The sequence below is a fragment of the Cnephaeus nilssonii genome, assembly GCF_951640355.1.
Source record: "Cnephaeus nilssonii genome assembly, chromosome: 17".
Taxonomy (NCBI): Eukaryota; Metazoa; Chordata; class Mammalia; order Chiroptera; family Vespertilionidae; genus Cnephaeus; species Cnephaeus nilssonii.
Window position 1 is genome coordinate 36,903,388 of NC_137088.1, and position 18,592 is coordinate 36,921,979.

General features: G+C 47.9%; 2 protein-coding genes across 2 annotated transcripts in view; one reads left to right on the forward strand and one right to left on the reverse strand.

Annotated features, from left to right (window-relative positions):
* FANCD2 (FA complementation group D2) overlaps positions 1 to 17,385 on the reverse strand; it is a 104,449-nt gene extending 87,064 nt beyond the window's left edge. Inside the window, exon 1 of the mRNA XM_079794818.1 lies at positions 17,318 to 17,385. The gene's annotated coding sequence lies outside the window, so the exon portion shown is untranslated. The remainder of the gene's footprint in view (positions 1 to 17,317) is intronic.
* On the forward strand, positions 14,730 to 18,579 carry PRRT3 (proline rich transmembrane protein 3). The gene is made up of 3 exons (XM_079794821.1): positions 14,730 to 15,759; positions 15,979 to 16,134; positions 16,722 to 18,579. Exons 1-3 carry the CDS (start codon positions 14,745 to 14,747, stop codon positions 18,476 to 18,478), a joined length of 2,928 nt encoding a protein of 975 aa, XP_079650947.1. The 5' UTR covers positions 14,730 to 14,744; the 3' UTR covers positions 18,479 to 18,579.
* The last annotated feature ends 13 nt before the right edge of the window (positions 18,580 to 18,592 follow it).

Genomic DNA, 18,592 nt, shown 5'->3' on the forward strand with positions numbered 1-18,592 from the left:
AGAACTTGATCCCGATATGGCAGTGGAGGCCTCTGAGAAGGACTAGTGTGAGAGGATTTGCTGCTGGGTGGGGAAAGGAATGGAGGGGTAAAGTGGGCATGAGGAGTGTGGGTGTGACAGTGAGATAGATGGTAGTGAAATCAGAGGAGAGAGGGCAGGTGGAGTTGAGGCCACTTATATGATTAGCTCCTGCTCTCTGAGCATGTGGCTTTGCATAAGACACTTCCCCTCTCTGGGCCTCAGGCTTGTCTGTGAAATGGAGATTGTATATGGCAGTCACTTTGGAAAACTGTGTGGCAGTTTCTCAAAAAGTTCAGCATAATGTTTCCTTAGGATCCAGCAATTCCGCTCCTAGGTAGATATATACCCATAAGAAATGAAAACATGTGTCTACACAAAAACTTATATACCAATGTTTATCAAGCATTGTTCATAATAGCTAATGTAGATACAGCCCAAATGTCCATCAACTGCTGAATAATAAGTAAAATATGGTACATCCAAACTATGCAATATTCAGCGATAAAGAATGAAGTGCTGACTTAACCTATGATGTGGATGAACCTAGAAACACACTAAATGAAAACCAGTCACAAAAGACAGTTTATGTGATCCTATTTTTTATGAAATGTTCAGAACAGGCAAATCCATAGAGACAGAGAAGGTAGATTAGTGGTTGCCAGTGCTTGCGGGGAGGAGAATGGAGAGTGATTGATTGCTCATGGGTACAGGTTTCTTTTTGGGGTGATAAAAATGTTCTAAAATTGAATGTGGTGATGGTTGCACAACTTTGTGAATATACTGAGAACCGAATAATACACCTTAAGTAGGAGAATTTTATGTATGTGAATTATATCTCATTAAAGCTGTTTTAAGGGTGGGGCGGGATCATAAGCCCGTGGCAGCTGACATCAAGATCTCTCATGCGCCCTGGCCAGTGTGGCTCAGTTGGTTAGAGCATTGTCCCATACACCGAAAAGGTTGCAGGTTTGATTCCTTGTCCGGGCACATACCCAGGTTGTGGGTTCCATCCCCGATCAGGATATGTACGGGAGGCAACAGATTAATGTTCCTTCCTCTCTCACATTGTTGTTTCTCTCTCTCCCTTTCCCTTCCCCTCTCTCTAAAATCAATAAAAACATATCCTTGAGTATTAAAGAAAAAAGATTTCTCGTGATCATGGCTATGAGAGGTTCTTGTAGGCTAGCCACAGACTGAAGATGGTGGGCATCAAGGGGACAGATGGGTGCAAGGGATCTCTGGGGTATCTGGAGTCTTGAGTCAGCCAGCATCTTCCTGAGCCTCTCATGTTCTTTAACCCTCAGGGCCCTGCCACCATTCCTGCTGACTCTGCTCTCATCCCAGACTGGGAGAGTCAGCAAGCTTCAAAAACCAGAATTCTATATCTGTGCCCCTCCAAGATGGGCTAGTACCCAATAAATAAAACTTTTTATTTTTGCAATCAACTCACATAATGCACAGCCAGCCCCAGGCAACATTTTTCTTTCTTCCATTTCTTTGTGAATTTCTTTTTCATATTTTATTATGGAAAAATTTCAAACATGCACAAGAGTAGGGAGAATAGTATATTGATGTACCCATCACTCTGCTTTAATAATTATCAATATTAGGCCAATCTTTCATATATCTCCCAAACCCTTTTTTTCCTGGAATGTTTTAAAAGTAAATCCCAGATATGACATTTCACACAAGAAAATATTTTAGTATCTCTAACAGATGAGGATTTTTTAAAAACATAATCCACAGTGCTATTATCTCACCCAATTAGACATTCCTTAGTATGTTCTAAGGCCCAATCCATGTTCAAATTCTGCCCGTTATCTTTTTTTTAAGTATATTTTTTATTGATTTTAGAGAGAAAGGAAGAGAGAGATAGAAACATCAATGATGAGAGAGAATCAGTGATTTGCTGCCTCCTACACACTCCCCACTGGGGCTGGAGCCCGCAACTCAGGCATGTGCCCTTGACCAGAATTGAACCCAGGACCTTTCAGTTTGCAGGCCTATTCTCTATCCAGAGCCAAACCAGCTAGGGCTCTCCCCATTGTCTTAAAATGCCTTTGAACAGTTGGTTTGTTTGACTGCTGTGGCATTTGACTGCTAAGTCTCTTAGTCTCTTTTATAACACTTTCTCCTTTGTGTCCCTTTTTTGGAGCCATTTATTTGTTGGAAAACCATGGGCTTGTTCTGTAGAATTCTGTGAGTCTTTTTAAAAGTATTCTTATCTGGGTGGGAAATCAGATTGCTTTTACTTCAAGGAAAGATTAAGGGGAATGAATTAGTGATAGATGCATAGAAAATTAACCAAATAATAAAAATCAATAGGAGGTCCAACATGGTGGCAGCATAGGAGGATGCTGAACTCACCCCCCCCCCCCATAAGCAAACTCAAATATACACATAGATAGAGAACAATTACTCTTGCAAAACAAAAAACAACAACAAAAACACAACAAACTGGGGACTGAATGAATAGTTTCTGAACAACAAACAAGAGAAAGATACTGAATAGAGAAGGCTGGGAGGCCTTGGGAGCCCTCAGAAGCTGAGGGAACTCTGGACTGAGGAGCAAGTGAGCACCACTGTTTACTTCCCCCTCCACTTTGGAGCCCTATTCAGGTGCTCTGCCCTCAGAGCAGGGCTTTCTCAGCTACATTGCCCAGAGCCCTTTGTCCCTAAACAAAGGGAGCAAGCAGGAACAACAGGACGTCACCACACACCCCTGGCCTCCCTGCCAGGAGCCTCTCCTGCTCAGCAAGCGGCTGCCATGAGCACCTGGTATACCCAGCACATAGAGCCTACAGAGAGGTCTCTTCTACATAGGACCACTTTCTCTACAACAAACGAGAGAGAGTACAGGGAAGGCTGGAGCCATGGGAGCTCTCCAGGGACCACCAGTGAGTGCCATTGTTTATGCCCCCCTCCAACTCCATAGGGTGTGCAGGGAGCTCTATCCAGGTGTTCTGGTCTACCTGCCAGATTTATACAGCACATTCCCAGGCACACCACAAAAAGATCTAAAACATGACATCAATAACATAAAACATGGAGATGGGTGGGAGGAGGAGAAGGAAAAAACAAATACCTGGAGGAAAAACAACCAATGGATCAAACAAGAAATCAGAAACTATCTTGAAACAAATGAAAATGAAAATACAGCTTTTCAAAATGTATTGGATGCAGCAATAACAGTTCTAGAGGGAAATTAATGAGTTTATATAGGCCTACCTCAAGAAAAAAAGAAATATCCCAAATAAACAATCTAACTCTATAACTAAAGTAAATAGAAAAAGAAGAACAAACAAAACCCAAAGAAACAGAAGGAAATAGGTAAGATTACAGCAGAAATAAACAAAAATTAAAAACAATAGCCCTGCTGGTGTTGCCCACTGGTTAGAGCATTGACCTGCAAACCAAAGAGTCGCTGGTTGGATTCCCAGTCAAGGGCACCTACCTAGGTTGCAGATTCGATCCCCAGCCTGGGTTGGGGAGTGTGTGGGAGACAACCAACCAGTGACTCTCTCTCTCCATTCCCTCCCTTCCATTCTCTCTAAACAAACAAAAAAATCAATGAAAAAAATATCCTTGGGTGAGAATTAACAAAAAAAATTTTTTTAATAAAAACAATAGAAAAGATCAATAAAACTAAGAGCTGGTTCTTTGAAAAAAATAAACAAATTTAACAAACCTTTAGCCAAACACATGAATAAAAAGAGAGAGAGACCAAATAAATAAAATAAATGAAAGGGAACTTATAGCATAGCTGACACCACAGAAATATATATATATATATATATATATATATATATATATATATATATATATATATATATAAAAGAATACTATGAAGAATTATATGCCAACAAAGTGACAATCTAGAAGAAATGGATACATTTCTAGAACTATATTACCTTTCAAGACTGAAACAGGTAGAAATACAAAATCTAAACAGAGCAATTACCAGCAATGAAATTAAAGCAATAATTTAAAAAAATCCCAACAAATAAAAGCCCAGTACCAGATGGCTACCCAGGTAAATTCTACCAAACATTCAAAGAAGAATTAATACCTATCCTTCTGAAGCTATTTCAAAAAACGGAAGAGGAAGCTCTGGCTGGTATGGCTCAGTGATTAGAGCATCAGCCCATGCACCAAAGGGTCTCAGTTCAATTCCTGGTAGAGGGCATGTATCGTGGTTGCAGGTTCCATCCCCAGCCCCGGTTGGGGCGTGTGCAGGAGGCTACCAATTGATGTGTCTTTAACACATTGATGTATCTCTCTCTTTCTCTATCTCCCTCTCCCCGCCTCCCTTTCACTCTCTCTAAAAATATCAATGGAAAAAATATCCTCGGGTGAGGATTAACAAACAAACAAACAAAAAATTGAAGAGGAAGAAATGCTTTCAGACTCATTCTATGAAGTCAGCATTGTGCTGATACCAAAACCAGTCAAAGACATTACAAACAAACAAAATTAGCCTGGCCAGTGTAGCTCAGTGGTTGAGCATCAACCTATGAACCAGGAAGTCACAGTTGAATTCCCAGTCAGGGCACCTGCCTGGGTTGCAGGCTCGATCCCCAGTAGAGGGTGTGTAGGAGGCAGCTATCAATGATTCTCTCTCATCATTGATGCTTCTATCCTTCCCTCTCCCTTCCTCTCTGAAATCAATAAAAATATATATTTAAAAATTATAGGCCAATATCTTTAATGAATTACATGCAAAAATTCCCCAGAAAATATTAGCAAACAAGATTCAACAATACATTAAAAGGATTACACACCATGACAAAGTGAAATCATCCCAGGTATACAAGAATAGTTCAACTTTCATAAATCAATCAACGTGGTACATCACACTAATAAAATAAAGGATAAAAACCATTGATTATCTCAATAGGTGCAGGAAAAACATTGACAAAATTCAACATCTTTTTATGCTAAAAATTCTCAACAAAGTGGGTATAGAAGGAACATATCTCAATGTAATAGAGGCTATCTACCTACAGCTAATGCTGAAAAGCTGAAAGCTTCTTCTACAATCAGGAACAAAACGAAGTTGCCCATTGTCACTACTTTTATTCAGCATAGTTTTTTTTTTTAATATATATATTTTTTATTGATTTTTTACAGAGAGGAAGGGAGAGGGATAGAGAGTTAGAAACATCAATGAGAAAGAAACATCCATCAGCTGCTTCCTGCACACCCCCTACTGGAGATGTGCCCACAACCAAGGTACATGCCCTTGACCGGAATCGAACCTGGGACCTTTCAGTCCGCAGGCTGGTGCTCTATCCACTGAGCCAAACCGGTGAGGGCTTCAGCATAGTTTTGAGAGTCCTAGCCACAGCAATCAGAGAAGAAAAAGAAATAAAAGGCATCCAAATTGGAAAGGAAGAAGTAAAACTCCCATTATTTGCAGATGATGTAATACTATACACTGAAAACTCTAAAGATTCCACCAAAAAAACTGTTAGAAGTAATAAATAAATTCAGAAAAGGATACAGAATCAATATACAGAAATCTGTTGTGTTTCTATACATCGATAACAAATGATCAGAAGGAGAAATTAAGAAAACAATCCCATTTACAATTGTATCAAAAAGCATAAAGTCCCTACGAATAAATTTAACCAAAAAAGTGAAAGATTTACACAGTGAAGGAAACCATCAACAAAATGAAGACAACCTACTTAATGGGAGAAGATATTTGCAAATTATACATACTGTATATGTAATAGAAAATTATTATTTATACTAATAAAAGGGTAATATGCTAATTAGATCGGATGTCTTCTGGACGACCATCCGGATGTTCTTCCTGACAAAACTGAGCCTGGGAGAAGCTGCCCACCCCTCAGTTCCAGGCGGGTGCCAGTGCCTGCGCCTGTGGCCCAGGAGAGGGAGAAAAGCTGCCCACCTGCAGTCCTCTGCGGCTGTGGCCGGCCTGGGCAAAGCCAACCCGGGTTCCAGGTACCTGCAGCTGGCCAGAGGGAGGGAAGCCCAGGTCACAGGTACCTGCGGCCAGCCGGAGGAGGGAATCCTGGGTCCCAGGTGCAGGGCCGAGGCAGAGGCAGTTAGGGGTGATCAGGTTGGCAGGGGAGCAGTTAGGGGTGATCAGGCAGGCAGGCAGAGGTGGTTAGGGGTGATCAGGCAGGCAGGCAGAGGGATTAGGGGTGATCAGGCAGGCAGGCAGGCGAGTGGGTAGGAGCCAGCGGACCCAGATTTTGAGAGGCAGTCAGACATCCCCTAAAGGGTCCCAGATTGGAGAGGGTGCAGGCCGGGCTGAGGGACTCCCCCACCCCCATGCACGAATTTTGTGCACCGGGCCTCTAGTATATAATAATAGAATATCATTATATATAATAATATAGTATAGATTATATATAGTATGTATATTTAAATATATTTTTATTGATTTCAGAGAAGAAGGGAGAGATAGAAACATCATTGATGAGAGAGAATCATTGATTGGCTGCCTCCTACACACCCCACACTAGGGACCGAGCCTGCAACCTGGCATGTACCTGAACTGGGAAGCAAACTGTGACCTGCTGAGCCATGCTGGCCAAGCTATGCTAATATATAAAAAGCCAGGGGCCATCATGACCAAAACAATCAGACAGACGACCAAACAGCAGGCTGCATGGGGTGACCAGGCTGGTGGGGGGGCAGTTGGGGGCAACCAGGCCAGCAGGAGGGCAGTTGGGAGTGACCAGGCCAGTGGGGGAGCAGTTGGGGATAACCAGGCCAGCAGGGGGCAGTTGGGTGCGACCAGGCTGGCGGGGGGGGGGGGGTAGTAAGGGGCAACCAGGCCAGTGGGGAGGAGGCAGTTAGGGGTGATCAGGCCAGCAGGCAGAGGCGGTTAGGGGTGATCAGGCTGGCAGGCGGGGCAGTTAGAGGGGATCAGGCAGGCAGGCAGGTAAGCAGTTAAGAGCCAGTGGTCCCAGATTGTGAGAGGGCTGTCTGACTGCCGGTTTAGGCCCAAGGGGTCCCGGATTGGAGAGGGTGCAGGCTGGGCTGAGGGGACCCCACCTACTGTGCATGAATTTCGTGCACTGGGCCTCTAGTGATATATATTTTTATATATAATAATAATGGAATATTATTCCGCAATAAAAAAAGAATGAAATCTTGCCATTTGTGACAACATGGATGGATCTACAGGATATTATTCTAAGTTAAATAAGTCAGGCAGAGAAAGACAAATACAGGATGTTTTCACTTATATGTCAAACAAAAATAACCCACCCAAAACAAATGAATAAACAAAACAAAATAGAAATACACCCATAAAGAACAAGCTGATGGTTGCCAAAGGGGTGGGAGGATGGGAATAAAAAATAATTACACAACTTAAAAAAAAACACAAGTAATACTTACCCCAGGAAAAATAGACCATATATCAAAGGAATTATAATTACACTACACTTCTTGAACACTAATCGAATATTTGTTTAGTCAGCTTGAATAATTGTTTTGCAGTTCTAGTATTGTAAATGCAGAATAATCATGTAAACAAGAGGTACAGGAAAATGTAGAAAGTGATATAAGAGCTCAATCTTCATATTCCTTAATAAGCAGTCAATAGATAAATTTAAAACTGGAAAAAAAACAAACACTTAACATTAGCAGTATAAATCTGATGCTTACAAAATAGATATAAGACTAGAAGAAATAATCAGAAATACCAGAAAGAATTTAAAGGAATTGGAAGTGAGAGGGAATGGAATAGGGAACAGCTAATTTTCAAGTGTATATCAAATGATCAATTAACAACAACAAAAAATATTTTTAAAAGTTTCGGTTCATTTAGCTGGTGTCCAAGGTGGCTAAAATCTGAGAGAAAAAAATGAGTTAAGACTCCAGGAACCATTGAGGCTTAATTAGGCCAGTTTGGGGAAAGAATGTGAGTCTCCAAGCCCTCTGAGTTCAGGATTGAGGGCACAGCATAGAGAAGGTTATCCAGGCTGCACCGTCTCCTACCTGTTCTGCCTTTTGTTTCCTTGTTTACACCAGAGTGACCAGCCAGACACAAAATGTCAGCCAACTCTCCTAGGCATTGTCCACGCAGGAGACTTCATCACGGCCAGCCGCATCACCTTTGCCTTTTCCTTCTCTCTCCCTTTCTTTGGGAGCTTCCAAGGTACTTTTGGGAGGGAGCTCCCAACAACTCCCAACACTGTTTAAGTTCCTTCAACAGAGTTCCAAGGTGGAGGCCTGTTTTCATAGATTCAAACTCCTAACACAGCAGGGACCCCCTGGGAGGCCTGGGGTTTTCATCTCCCCTTCTCCTCCTCCTGAGGCTCTTCCAGAGGTGCAGAAGGATGTCATCACCATTAAAGGCACTGCCGAAACCGGTTTGGCTCAGTGGATAGAGCGTCGGTCTGCGGACTGAAAGGTCCCAGGTTCGATTCCGGTCAAGGGCATGTACATTGGTTGCGGGCACATCCCCGGTAGGGGTTGTGCAAGAGGCAGCTGGTCGATGTTTCTCTCTCATTGATGTTTCTAGCTCTCTGTCCCTCTCCTTTCCTCTCTGTAAAAAATCAATAAAATATATTTTAAAAAAAAATAAAGGCACTGGCTCTAAAGTCAGACTTACAGCCCAGCCTCTTGTTTGCTGTGTGGCCTTGAACAAATTACTTAACCTCTCTGAGTTTTACCTTGTTAGCAGTAAAAAGAAGAGCATAATAATATATAGGGTTGTTGTGATCACTTAAAAAGAAGAATGCCTGTAAGGTGGGTAGCATAGCTCCTGGCTGACGGAGTGCTTGGTAAATGAAGCTACTGACCATCCCCCATATACTTGGAATCAATCACCTTCCAGCCATCCCCTGTCCCAGAGTCTCCAGAATGATACTGGGAGCTCCTTTTGGACCCAGAGTACTCCTCACCTATACCTGGCACTCCATGTTAACATTTACCTCTACCCCAGCCAGTCTTCTCTTTCCATAAGATCAGCTTTCATCTTGTCCTCTGGCCAAAGGGGTTATAATCTCTCTTGCTTTTGTCTGGAATCTTAAAAGCCCTACCAATTGATGGTTCGAAAAAACAATGGGGTTGGGGTTCCTGGTTCCAAAAAACAATGGGATTGGGGTTCGAAAAAACAATGGAATTGGGGTTCCTGGTTCCAAAGAGGGAGCCAGGGAGCAGCTGGAAGATGCTGCCTGAGGCGGGTGGGGCACTGTTAGGCCAGTGAGACTTTGCAGGAGCATGAATGGGGTGAAATGAGGAAGAGAACCTGTTGAGGGGATCTTGACATCCCCAGGGAGGCTCACCAGAGAGTTCACAGGAGGCACTGAGAGAAGGATCTATACCCCTCAGCTTCTGTAAAAGGCCCCCAGAACTGTCCTCGCACTAGGGTTGCCCACACAGGGAAAAGACATGGTTCCCCCAAAGGAAATTAGGATCTTGGAAGAAAAATAGATCTTGGGCAAGGCCCTAAAATGCTAATTATCTATTATATACAGAACCAGGATCCAGATAACTTCCCACAAGATCAGAACAACTGGCTAGATCCAACAAGATAAAATAAACATTAAAAAAATGTTGACCCTACATTGAGGGTCAATAAACCAACTGCACACAAAGAGATGTGGAAAACCTACCAGATCAATAATGGGCAAGTGATGTGGCTGCCAGAAACATTAATTCCGTGTGAGGACATATTAATGGAGGAGTAGAATCTAGGAAAGGGGAGATGAAAGTTCAGCTTTATTCCCAACTGAGTTTAATTCCAAGAGTACTAATACTTTAAAGGGGACATTGTTGACCTATTAAGAAGCAAAAAGAGGAGAGATGTCACAAGGAAAACAGTAACAGAACTGGTCAGATGATATGGTAAATGGAAAAAGCTGGGACCCTCTCCTAGAGTCAGAAAAGCTGGATTCCAACTCCACTCTTTATCAGTTATTAAAGATTGATCATTCTTCACATCACACACCATGTCAGACACAAGGGAGTCCCGAGCTGCTTTTCTGTAAGAGCCAAGGGTAGGAAAACACTGGGAGGGAGAGTTCAGCTCAACCCTAGGAAAAAATGTCTTTCTTTTTTGTAGTGACATTTGTCATTCTTATCTCTGGTCACAAAAGGAATACATGGTTGTATAGAATATTGGTAAACAGAAAAGCAAAATTAGGTAAAAATCACATCTCAACTCCTACTTACTTTCTAATATTTAAGGATAAGATATATTGACAGACAGATACGAACAAAAATGATCAAATAATTATCTGATGTAATTCAGAGGACCAGCATGTAAAGATGTATGTATTTGTATGTAAGGATGTTTATTAATATTGTTTCTAGTAGGAAAAAACTTGTAAACCACTATCAGTAGGAGAACACGGCGAGTGTCTGAGTAAATGATCGTGCATACACATCATGCAATACTGTGCGGCTTGTTGAAAGAAAAGGGTGGAACTAACAGCTATTACCTTCAAAATGTTTCCACATATATTGTTTGAGGCAAACAACGTTATAGAATAATATGCATAGTATGATCCCATTTTTGTAAACAAATGCATGTACATATATTTTTTTTAATGTTTTCATTGATTTTTAGAGAGAGAGGAAGGGAGAGAGAAAGAGAAACATCAATGTGAGTGAACACTGATCGGCTGCCTCCTGCATGGATCCAGCCCATAACCTGGCCATGTGCCCTGACCAGAAATCAAACCAGCAGCCTTTTGGTGCATGGGACCATGCTCAACGAACTGAGCCACACCAACCAGGGCCACATATATGTTCTTGTAAGCAAAGGAAAGAGTATGATGTTAACTGTGGGTACATTTTGGGAGGGCACAGTTGGGGAAGCCAGTGCTAAGACAGCTAACATGTTCTTTGAACATTTCTGTGTTGTTTGAATTGGGACAATCAGGATATATTATTTCTAAAATTCAAATGACTGAAATTTAAATAATTAAACAACAATCTACCCTGGAAATTTCTCCATGCTATTAAAGATACAATATCATGCCCTGACCGGTTTGGTTCAGTGGATAGAGCGTCAGCCTGAGGACTGAAGGGTCCCAGGTTCGATTGTACCTTGGTTATGGGCACACCCCAGTAGGGGGCGTGCAGGAGGCAGCTGATCGATGTTTCTCTCCCATCGATGTTTCTAACTCTCTATCCCTCTCCCTTCCTCTCTGTAAAAAATCAATAAAATATATATATATTTTAATAAATAAAGATACTAAATCACATCTAATGACCACATATATTCCTTGTGTGGGTTTCTCTAATGTATTGAACCTAACGTTGGATATTTAGTATATTGGGAGCTGTCCAAAGAGGGCCCAGGAGCACTTTGACAATTTTGATCAGAATTAAAAATGTGCAGACCCATAGATCTAACCATGCCTCAGGTAGGAAATTATCTGACAGGTACACTCATACACATGTATAAAGATTTCTATGCAAGATTTGGTCCCTGCCTCATTATTCTTGTTAGCAAAAGGCTAGAAACAACCTACCTGTCCAACCTCAGGGACTATATAAATAAAAATTACAGGCTGACCATATACTGCAATTCTCAGTAGCCTATAAGAAATGAGATGGATCTGCAGACATTTACATGGAAAATGTGCCAGGATATATTGCAAAGTGAAGGGGGAAGGCAAGTTACAGACCAATGTGTACAGTATGATCTCATTTCTCTTTAAAATATATATGTGACTGTACATTGGAAAAGATCTGAAGGCTACACATCAAGCTGTAGGTAGGCTTTACCCATACCTGTTTGTGTCCCTATAAGGATATAAGTAGAGCATAAAGGAAGTGAGCTCTCCGTTCCCTGAGGTATGCAGAGATCAACTGCCTCATTCTGAGCGGCGTTATGGAAGGAATTTCCACATCACTCAGAGGTGACCTGGGTCCCCTCTTAGCCCTGAGAATCTCAGAGAACGGGGAGGACCAGGCTAGGAGAGGAATCCACGCCCAAGGGGAAAGGGTTAAGTGAGGATGCCGTTTCTGTGGGCGGGCTCAGCAATCGGCAGCGCCAGGCTCTGTTAGCCAAGTCTGAGCATCTCGGAGGATGCGGCGCTGCAAGCGGCTGCTGGGACACGCGCAAGGTGAACGCGGGGGCTGCCGGCGCGACGCCCAGGTGAGGAACTGGCAAAGGAAGGGGGCAATGGTGGGGCCCAGGCAGGGAGCATGGCCTGCAGCACCCGTCTCAGCAGGGAGCAGAAGGGCCTGCACCAGAGCCCACCCCCACCCAGGACACTGCGGGAAGGCGCGGAGCCAGGGGACAGGAGAAGGAGGAAGAGAGGTAACCTGAGATGGGCCAGCTCCCAGACGCTGCCCTGCACTGCCCTCTCCCTAGACCCTGAGACAAGGAGATACCCCTCCCCCCGCCCCCCCCCCCAAAAAAAACACATTTCTCCAGCAGCTGAAACCTAGTGCTGGGCAGCCCCCTCTTTGTCCGCAGATGCCCACATCTCTTGGATTGGGGGTGGTGAGCAGATGGCATATGCTTATTGAAGGCCCAGCTCAGCTGTCTCCTCCTCTGCAAAGCTTTTTGGACTCCCTGTGCAAAATGATCTACAGCGCGTTTCACGATGCCTAGTATGACTGTGTGACCTTGGGTGAGTTGCTCAACCTCTCTGAACCTCGGTTTCTTCCCCTGTGAAATGGGTATACCCACACCTGCTTGTGTTGGGAGGGTTGGATGAGATCAAGGACATTCAGCTATGCTTAGCACAGGAGCCTAACTGGGTAAGAGCTCAACACAGGAGTACTGGGAATCGAATCAGCAACCTTTATGAAGGAGTACCTGTGTTAGGGGCCTTTCAGTCAGTCCCCCTCAGCTCACCCCCACTCCTGACACTAGAACTGATGCTTCTCTTTGGATCCCCAGCACCTGGCCTGAGAGAGGAGCAGAGCATGGAGCTTGGTGAATGTCTGAGAAATGAGCCAATGAGGATTTAGGGCAGAGTCTAAACGCACTTTGGGGGATGGGTTTCAGGGGTCTTTGAGCCCCCTGAAATTGTCCACAACTTTTGGTGAGCCTGGGCATTTTCTTGGGGAGAAAGCCTGGAATTTCCATTGGCTTCTCAAGGTGTCTGTAGGCCACCAAGGGTTAGGAGGCAGGGAGATTTGGGCACAGGTATTTCCCCGAGGAAAGGAGCAGGGCCTCTGACCCTAAACACGCTGCGGCCCAAGCTCTCCGCCCCTCTTCTGGCTGTGGGGTCCTTCCTGCCTCCCTGGCTCAGCTAGAGACTCTCAGGAGTGGAAACTTCAGGGAATATATCGCTGGGGCAGGTCATATGCTGGGGGGCTGAAGACAAGAAATGGAAGATCAGATGCAGCCTTAAGAAGCCTCAGGCCAGTGTGGGAGACGAGAGATTACTACACGATGTGACCAGGGTGATGGGAAGGGGTGGAGGGGGGAGTCAAGGAAAGAAATGTCTGTGCTGAAACAAGCCACGGTCACATCTTACCTGTGACCTACGCTGGCCTCTCTCCCTCTTTTAAAACATTTACTAGATGGTGAAACTCCCATGCTTAACATCTTCACTGGCTTCCTATGAAACATACTAAAATCCAGGTGCCTCACCATGGTTTACCAGTCCTCTTGGGATCTAGCTCGGTCTTTCTGATTCCATCTCCCTCTGCCACTTTCTCCATTTGTTGAGCTCCAGCCACACCGCCTCCTAATTTCTTTAACTCACCTAGCTCATTCCTGTGTCAGGGCCTTTGCACTTTCTGTTCCCTCTGCCAAATGCTCCCCCGCCCATATCTTCAAATGGCTGGCTCCTTCTCATTCAGCATTTAGCTTAAATGTCACCTCAGAGAGGCTTTCCTGGCACCCCCTGTGTAAAGTGTCCCCCCATCCGTCTATCTCTTAATCCGGTTTTCTTTTCTCCATAGCTCACCTGACTTAACATCATTCATTGTCTGTCCCTTACTTAGAATGCCAGGTCCATGAGGGTAGGAATCTTGCCAATCCTGTTCACTGCTTTATCCACAGAGCCTGGTACATAGTACATGCTCCGGTTATTTGTCGAAATGGTTAAGAAAGCTTTCTGGACAAAGGGAAAAGTAAAAGAGCTCTCGTACTTATGCTCCTATCATAGGCCTGACCCATTATGCGTTTTGTTATGTAAGCCTTTATAAGAGCCCTTTAGAGTTAGGTACTCTTTCTATACCCATTTTACTGAACCTCTAATGCAAAAAGGTAAAGTAGCTCACCCAGGAACCGGCAAAGCTGGGATTCAAACCCAGCTCCCTCCTCAAAAGCAGGGGCCTATTCCTCTCCACCTCTCTGATATTTGAGCTGGGACTTTGAGAATAGGATTTCAGCAAGTGAAGGAGAAGGGAGAGGGCATTCTGGGCAGAGGGAATGACAGGAGCAATGGCATGGGCAACAGGCAGTCCCATAGGGGTTGAAGGGTAGGTGAGCAGCCTGGTGTGGCCTTGGGAGGCCCGTAAAGGGTCTTCATTCTCTTCTGTGGGTAATGGGGAGCCACTGAAGGTTTTGAATCAGGGCAGTGGCATGACCAGAGATGCAGTTTAAAAAGGTCACTCTGGGCATCACAAAGAGATTGACCAGGAAGTGGGGGAAGGGGTGGGGGAACCTGCCTCCTGTCGCTCTTCATCCTTTTCCACCAGCCCCCTTGGGACAGCCCCCTCTAACACACACATGTCATTCCCCTCTTTCTTTTTTTTAGGCTTATCCAGTGAGGACTGGAAGTTGAGGGTTCTAGGCCCAGGCATCAGAGTGGACCATGGCCTCCAGTCCATGGGGCCATGGACATGGCCTCCTGCTGCTATTGCTGCTGCTGTCTCTGGGGGCTGGCCCTGCCCTGGGCGGGGGCCTTCCCAGGCCACAAGAGGACTGGGAACCACACCTGATCCCAGGAGCCCACCCCAGGGGCCCTGCTGGCACAGAGCCCGAAGCCTTCCTCCAGCAGAAGGCCAGAGATGAGAGCCCTTGGAACGCCAGTGTTCCCCAGGTCCCTGCTGAGGAGGTGCCTCAAAGGACCGAAGACTCTCCCCTTGGCCCAGCCCTGCATGGACCTCAAGCAGCCCAGGGGGCTCAGAGAGAAGGACTCCCAGTAACTGATGACTTCCAGGTGGCTCAAGGGCCAAATTCTCAGGGCTGGACAGGACCTCCTGACTCACAGGAGCCTCTGGAGCAAGATGCACCAGCACCCCATCCAGTGGGGTCCCCCCATCTCACTTTCATCCCAACAACTCCCAGACTCCAGCTCAGGGTAGCCACAGTTCCTCCCTCCCCAAGGGAGCCTGGAGGCCAAGTGGGACAGCGACCACTTGGAGATGAGGGTCTGGTTGCTGAAGCCAAGTTCAGGGTCTCAGAGACATCCCCCTCAGCCCACCAGAGTCCCCCCCACACTCTTGCACCCGACTCAGGCACTATCAGGAGGCCAGTGCTGGAAGAACAGGATGGGGGTGAGGAAGACTTCCAAGAGGCAGCTCAAGGCCCCATCTTCACCCAGCAGGATCCAGCAGCCTCTGTGATTGGCTCAGTATCCCCAGTTGAGGTGGCATCCACTCAGGAGCCTGGGTTCCAGCCAGACCTGGCACTGACCAGAAGCCTTCCTCCTGCCGAAGAGCTGCCAGCTGAGCCCCCCAAAAAGGCTAAAGGTGGGGAGATCTGGGAAGTCAGTTTTCCAAGTCCCTCACCGAAGCAGGCTGACTTCCCTGATGTTCAGGGCTCCCCAGGACCCCAACCTTCAGGTCCTCCAGCCTCAGGGACTCCTCATGAGCAGCCCAAGCCAGGTAAGTACCAAAGTGAGGGTGCCATGCAGGGCTGGGGGGGGGGGGGCAGGGGAAGGACAGTGTTCCATGGCAGCTGGATGCCCCTGTTTCTGTATGCCCTCTGGCCCCACTGGGTCCCATTTTCCTTTCTGAGGGTGATTGTGCCTCCCTCCCGGGGGATTAGACTTTGGGGACTGCTGGAGGGGTCAGGCAAAGTGATGACTGCTTTTGTCATTTCAGAGATAGCAGCAATGAATGGAGCAGACCCCATCTCTCCCCAGAGGGTGAGAGGAGCAATGGAGGCCCCAGGAACTCCCAAGTCCCTGATCCCTGGCCCCTCGGACCCGGGCCCAGCTACAAACCAAACAGAGAGTCCTGTGAGGGCCCTGCAGCCAGGTGAGGGCATGGCTGGGGGTTTGGGGAGAGTGGTACTCTGTTTAATAACTAAGAATTGTGTGAGGTCCAGGTGGGAGGGTGGGGAGTAAATGAGGACAAACAGCTCTTAAAGGAATTGGCTAGGACCTCCCTCCTTCAAACAACTTGGGATAATAAACTAATACTCACTGGGTACTCTGGGAGAAGTCATTTGACCTTTTTGGGGCTAGAATGTTCTTAAATGTAACATGGATGTATTTAGTGGTGATTCTCCAACTCTGGCAAATCACTCAAGGAGCTTTTAAAAAACTCCCACGGAATTCTGATTCAGTTGGTCTCCAGGTGATTCTAATATTAAGCCCATGTTAAGAACTGCTGGTATCTTATTAATAAAAATGGTAGCTCACATCCATTTAACACTCATTGGGTGCTTGGGCACTATGCTAAACATTCAATCCTCACCACAATCCAGTGAGGTAGGTGTTGCTACCATCCCCATTTTACAGATGTGCTTGGAAAAGTTAAATGAACTTGCCCATCACATTAGGGAATAATGTAAAATCAAAAACATTTTACAAAGGGCTATTTTAATAATGTTATTATTGCAGACGAAGCCGAGGAGTGGCCGGGGCGCCCCCAAAGCCATCCCCCAGCACCCCCGGTCCAGGCCCCCTCGACGTCACGCCGGGGCCTCATTCGGGTCACCACGCAGCGCGCCCTGGGACAGCCAGCTCCTCCGGAGCCCTCAGCCAGCTCCATGGCATCTGCCCCAGCCTCTAGCCCTCCGGCCAACGCCACCGCACCCCCCCTGCGCTGGGGTCCCCTTCGGCGGGTGCTGAGCTTTTCCTGGGAGCTGCACGTCTATGGGGTGGGGGTGCTCTTTCTGCTGCCAGCGTTGCTGGCGGTGGCCTCTCTGGCAGCCGCCCCTACGGGGCCCTGGCTGGCAGTGGTGGCGGCAGTGCTGGTGCTCCTAGCGTCGGGGCTGCGATCAGCCTACATGCTCGCGGACCCCTACGGCTCGCAGGCGCGGCTGGGTTTACGCGCCAGCCTGGTGCTCTACAACCTACCCTTCCCCTTGCTTCTCACCGCGTTGGCGGCCCTGACCCTGCTAGGACTGGGTGCGGGGCTGCCCCAGCAGCTGCAGAACCCGCTTCTGCTTGGAGTAATGGCGTTGACTCACGGCGTGGGGTTACTCGCTACAGACCTGCTGTCGTCGACGCCGACGCTCAACCTCGTGGCTCAGGGCTTCTCGTGCGCCTGGGGCGCAGCCGTGGCTCTGGGCACGCTCTGCCTGTGCCGTCGCCGCCTGCTGGACGGGCCGCGAGGCTGGGATGCCAGCCCGGGGCCGCGGCTGCTGGCCGTGGCGGGCTCCCTGGGGCTGCTGGCTAGCGGTTTACAGCTGGCAGCTGCCCTCTGGCTGTACCCAGGCCCCGGCCGCGTGGGCCGCTTCTCCTGGGCCTGGTGGGGAGTCCATTTCTGGCTGCGCCTGCTGGAGCTGACCTGGGCCCTCGTCTTGGCCCTGGCTGCCGTGGTCGCGGCGCGGCCCCGGCCGCCCACGGAGCATGCGTGCTGGGCTAAGCTGCTGCGCCTGGCGTGTCCGGCGCCCGCCGGCAAAAGCGAGGTGCCGGAGCGACCCAACAACTGCTATGCGGGGCCCAGTGGCGTTGGCGCAGGCAGCTTGGACATCAGCAAGAGCCTCATCCGCAACTCTGCGGAGGGGGCGCCGCCTGCCACACCCAGTTCAGGCGCCTGGGGCTCGGCTGCGTCACTGGGCCGCGGTCCCCAGGGCGGCCCGGTACTCTCCCGCAGCAGCGTGGGGCCGGCTCCGTCGATGAGCGAGCTGGACCTGCGGCCGCCGTCACCCATCAACCTGAGCCGCAGCATCGACGCCGCGCTCTTCCGAGAGCACTTGGTGCGTGACAGCGTGTTCCGACGCTGCGGCCTGCGCGGCCTAGCCTCCCCGCCGCCTGGGGGCGCGCTGCGGCCGCGCCGGGGCAGCCACCCGGACACTGAGCTCGACGGCGCGGGCTCCTTGCTCCGTGGCCGCTGCCGGTCGCTCAGCGACGTGCGCGTCCGCGGGCCGGTCCCACCACACGTAGTGGATGAGCCGGATCAGGTGGCTTCTGGCAGCTCCATGGACAGCTTCTCCCGGGGCTCGCTCAAGATCAGCTGGAACCCGTGGCGCCACGGGCTGTCGTCGGTGGACAGTCTGCCCCTAGATGAGCTGCCCAGCACGGTGCAACTACTGCCTGCCCCAGCCACTGCAACTGCTCCCAGCCGGCCCGTGGAACCCCGGAGGGAGGTCCAGGCTTGCGGCAAGCCAGGGGACTCTCGCAGCGCCTCCAGTGACACCATTGAGCTCTGAGCCGACCCCACACTGGGCCGCAGGACCAGCCTTCAGTGACCATATGGCATGGCCGACTGGGACAGTTGAGCCCTTAAAAAACTGGCATCCTGGGGCCTGAACCTGATTGCAGCC